The sequence below is a fragment of the Somniosus microcephalus genome, unplaced genomic scaffold, assembly GCF_052327205.1.
Source record: "Somniosus microcephalus isolate GS21.2 unplaced genomic scaffold, FLI_Smic_1.0 unresolved_chr5, whole genome shotgun sequence".
NCBI classification, from domain to species: domain Eukaryota; kingdom Metazoa; phylum Chordata; class Chondrichthyes; order Squaliformes; family Somniosidae; genus Somniosus; species Somniosus microcephalus.
The window spans coordinates 12,430,629-12,435,515 of record NW_028225183.1 but is presented as its reverse complement, the minus strand read 5'-3'; the positions used below and the strand labels follow the sequence as shown (position 1 = coordinate 12,435,515).

Genomic DNA, 4,887 nt, shown 5'->3' with positions numbered 1-4,887 from the left:
GTGGCACGTTCAGTGTCCGCACCCTAATGGCACCCACAGTAATTTCTAGGCTGCAATCCTGAACATGGACTGTAACTGTTCTTGTGCCAGAGACTCCAAGTTCATGTTTTAACTGGGAAGCAGCAGCTACAGGGAGAAACGGGTCTGCCTGTGTCCCTGGATTCAGTGTACAATGCAGCGAATTCGGTTAACATTTATAAATGATTTGGCAGGAGTGAATATTGTCAAAACCAATACATAAAAATTGTAAATGGAGCGGCTCATTATTGTTGGATCTGACCTGTATGAGCCAAGCTTCCAGCCTTATTCCCCCGAGAGTTTCGATTAAGAAAATGTCCTGGACTTTGAGATGTTTGTGTTTCATCCAGCACGTTATTAACATCGGAGTCGAAGGTCATGATGTAATGTGTTTGTTCAAGTGACTGTAACTAATAGCAATGATCAGGGGTATAACCGTATCAGTGGAGACTTATAAATCAGGGCCCATTGGAATGGATCAGCTCAGAGTGCCTGCCGGAGCTGTGGGTTCCACTCCACCACAGCTGTGCTTCTCACAGAAATGGGATATCCAGTAATCTATCAGATAGAGGACATTTACTATCCTGTTCTTGCGGCCGTTGGAGTTCCTGGTAGGCCTTTATCCTAGCTGTCAATGATGTAAATCGGTGTTAATTCTGCTGCTGGACTTGGTAATGCTTTACACGCTGCCACTTGATCTGTCCAATCAGTGGAATGATGGAATGCTCTTTTGGTGTTGCAGCCGCTGCTTTAAACCTGTGATCACCTTTGTTCATCGAACCTTGGCATTGCTACTGGCTTATTCTCTGTACTGAATATATTGAAATCAGGTGTCTGTGCAAAGAGCAGGATTCAGATCATCGGGAGCAGTTAATATTGTCATGTTGTGGAACTAACATGCTCTGGAATATTTGATCTTGTATGTGCTTTCAGTGACTGAATATGAGACAGCTCACGGTCTGTGTTACAAGGAGGCTGCAAAATGTCCCCCCTCCCCGGTAACATGGTTCACTTTAACTGGGATTTCAATGTGTTTATTGGTTATCACTTTTGTGAAACATAAGTTCACTGTGTGTGTATCTGACGCCGCTTCAGTGGCCTGGCGACTGAACTGATTTTGCTGCTGACACTGTCACATCACCTTCTCTGCTTCAGTGTGGAAGGATTCAATGACTGTCACTGGACCTCATTGTAAAATTGAATGTTTTGTGGTTATGTAGTATCAGTTTGCACTGTATCAGTTGGAATCATGAGCCCTTCTATTGACCTGGAGATTATAAGGAGCAACGGTGATTTTGGAGTTTTGTTAATTGAACAATCGCGCCATCTAATGCTGTACTTTATAATTACAGAGAAGGAACTTCAATTATTGTGAGGTCTAACTGGAAGAGATATTCGACTCTGTTTATTGCATCCATTGTAGACGAAATGAACAGTGTAGGGAACAGTTGGCGACTTGGGTGATCTGTAGAAACATTAAACTATTCACAGAGGCTTCACCATGGAACATATTGGGGCAGTAATTCCTCCCCAAACGCGTGACTACGGAATGGGTACTCACGCGTCTGGCCGGAGGAAATGCCGGGGTTTTCAGCATGCACAGCGCATGCGCTAAAACCGGCATTTCCTCTCCTCTAACCCAAGAGGTGAAGAGGCTAGCGTGTGCACTGTAGGGGGCAGCGCGTGCGTCATGGATTTCCTATGTTTTGGGGGATTTGCGCATGTCTAAAGGCCTCCGGTCTTTACGCTTGTAAAAAGCACACGTAAGTATTTTTTTTAAAGGTAAGTGGTGTTTTAGTGTAATTTAGAATTTTTTTCCCACAGTTTTATTATTTTAAAGAATCTACAATTAGGTAGGTTAAGTTTTAGAAGCTTTTTATTAAAAATTTATTTTTTTCAAAAAAAAAAATTATTGTTTAAATTATTTTTTTTAACTTATTTATACTTAATTTAATGATTGGGATGTTTTTTAAATTTTTATTTAAAGTTTAAATAGTGTTTTGGGCCCCCGTAGTTTTCATGAGTTTGACAGTTCTTACTCTCAAACTCATGAATAAACCTTCCCCTCCCCTGATTGGTTGTACAGTGCTCACCTGATCCCAGCCGGCACTTCGCACTAACTACGCCGCTGGATCAGGTAAGCACTGCGCGCTGACATCTGAACCGGGCCTGTCACAGGAAATGCAAGCAGGCCTGGGCTTCAGATGTCAGCGCACAGGGTGAGTGCAGATCGGGGGCTTGCACGCGCGGCAAGCCCCCGACACCAAGTTCTGGGCCATTGACTCTGAGAATAGGATCGTAGATCTCGGTGATGGTGAACAGCATGCAGGTGGAGGGTGTTACGATTGAATCCGATGTGAAAATGATCTTTGGCAAAGAACAGAGTATGCGGAAGGGAGAAGGCAAGAGAGAAGCAAATGTTAGAGCGAAAGTGAGAGAGTTAGAGCTGTTGAAACTTCGAGTACAATTAACAGTAAATGTGACTTCAGGGTTTTATTAAGGTATTGCCAGATTGGGTGAGATTTTATTGTTAGACTGGCTTCGCTGTGTTTATCCTCAGGTCCTCAGCCTGTTTTGGTGAATGTTCTTTTTCTTTACCTTATGCCTTAATAAACAATATTAATTCAATTGATTTTAAGAATAGGATCCATGATTTATTGATCATAAAGAATTATTGAAACAGTGTAATTTAAACGCTCTGCATCAGTTTTATTCAATAAAAATGAGTTTGAATTAAATTGAATATGATGTAATTGAATCTGCTGAGTAAATTTATTGACAACATTTTATACCCAACGAGCTGTTCCTTGACATCAGTAACCACAGATATTACTGGTTGAATGCATTAGTTGAGTTGTTACTGGAATCTCTGAAATAGATTTCCTTTAACACTCTGCTGCAGTCTCTCCCTGTCAATCCCAGCCTCTCCTCCCACTGCATTGATTCCTCTGTTTCCTCATCTGTTGCTTCAATTTGTCCGTTGTCCCAAACCCTATGCTTCTGACTCCCATCCTAATCCCACCTGACATTTCAATGTCTCCCTCCCAAGCTCACTCACTGGCACGGTCTCCAGCCGTCTCTTCCTACCCGATCCGAAGCCTCAAACTCACCACCGCGTCTCTCGGTCTTTCCTGTTAAGTGTCAGAACCGGTCGGCTCATTTAACCCGGAGCAACAAACCAGCGTCAACTCCCTCTGTCCCCAAACCTTCCTGGCCTTCAGTCTGGAGTCAAATCCGGATTTAAACAGTTAGATTCCGGCTCCCCAAAACCCCTTCTCCCTTCCCCACAAGCACTGCGACGTGATCCGGCCCTTCCCGTTGATCCGGAGCTCAATTTATTCACTTCCTGTATCGATTTCCCAATTCAGAATCGAAAACTTTGTTCCAAACATTTCTCTGCCCAGAAGCGCTGCCCAGGTCACTGAATCCGTTTCAACCCTTGGATGAAAAAGTAAAGCTGGAAATTTCAGCCAAGATCCTGTCAAACTGCTGCTTTGGATCCAGGTCTGATCAGCAATTTATCTGCTTCCCTTTCTCTCTCTTACAGTTAACTTGGTGGCGATTGTAATCCTGTGCCGAGGAAAGTGCGGTCTCTCCAAATGTATCACTCGCTACCTGGTGGGAATGGCAGCGGCCGAACTCTTGGTCGTCATCGCTGATCCCATCTTGACCTGGATTGGTCAGATATATTTCCCGTATTCATTCCTGAAAATTACTCCCGTGTGTAGTTTTATTGCCGTCTTGAGTTTTGCAGCCACAAATGCGTCTGTGTGGCTCACAGTCGCTTTCACCTTTGATCGATTTGTGGCCATTTGTTGTGAGAAGCTGAAATCAAAATATTGCACCGAGAAAACGGCGGCTGTGGTTATCGGAACAGTGAGTGTGCTGGGCTGTTTAGTGTCTGTCCCCTGGTACTTTACAACTGAACGTGATTTTTTAATTGACAATGTTCCCTGGGGTTGTATCTATAAACAGAGCTTCTTTACTTCACCCGCATTTGCCGCATTTGAGTTGTTTCACCGCATTTTAACCCCTTGTGTCCCGTTCTTTCTGATTTTGCTGCTCAATGCTCTGACCGTCAGACGTATTTTAGCTGCCAGTAGAGTCCGCAGGGGACTGCGGGGCCGCAGCAATGGAGAGAATCACAAAGACCCAGAGATGGAGAACCGAAGGAAATCCATCGTTTTACTCTTCAGTATATCAGGCAGTTTTATAGTTCTTTGGATGACACAGGTTTTGTATAATATTTACAGACGAATTGCAGGTATTCGCTATTATTACTTCACCTCCGACCCTCTTTTTATCACAGAATCTACAGCAACAATGCTACAGCTTCTCAGTTCCTGCACCAACACTTGTATTTACGCTGTGACCCAGAAAAAATTCAGAAAGGAGCTGAAGAACGCGGTGAAATATCCAATCAAATATATTGTTAAATTAATTAAATGATAGAAAGAGCTGAAGGATTTCAAGCACGATAACTGAATTCCATTCCATAGTCCATTCCTTACACTCCCCACTGGGTGCAAAGTACATTTTATGTTAGCAGCACAGAGCCCTGAAATGACCTTAAATCTGATTCTGGTATTTTATTTTATTGATGATCTGACATTTTGAGGCGGGACTCGCTCTGCTAACGACCCATGAATTGTTTCTCGAAATGGCAGCACAGAATATCTCAGCTGGACTTCCAGTTAATGGCCGCCCTGCAGCGACCACAAAATGGGCAAATCCACCAATCACAGTCGCTGCTGTGGGCCTGATCAGAGCTCTGTACTGCACGTAACTGGAGAGACAGAAGGACATAGATGCCTACATAGATGCACCGATAGATAAATATATAGATAGATAGATAGATAGATAGATAGA

At 43.4% G+C, this 4,887-nt stretch overlaps 1 protein-coding gene across 1 annotated transcript; it reads left to right on the top strand.

Annotated features, from left to right (window-relative positions):
* Positions 1–537: 537 nt before the first annotated feature.
* Positions 538–4,467, top strand: LOC147087533 (putative G protein-coupled receptor 139). The gene is made up of 2 exons (XM_085977963.1): positions 538–629; positions 3,566–4,467. Exons 1-2 carry the CDS (start codon positions 560–562, stop codon positions 4,465–4,467), a joined length of 972 nt encoding a protein of 323 aa, XP_085834089.1. The 5' UTR covers positions 538–559.
* Positions 4,468–4,887: the final 420 nt, after the last annotated feature.

Bases quoted from the DNA above. Each gene is read 5' to 3' on its own strand.
- LOC147087533 (XM_085977963.1), top strand. From the start codon at position 560: ATGGGATATCCAGTAATCTATCAGATAGAGGACATTTACTATCCTGTT. The intron at 630-3,565 runs GTAGGCCTTTAT...TCTCTCTTACAG, and splicing joins TGCGGCCGTTGGAGTTCCTG to TTAACTTGGTGGCGATTGTA.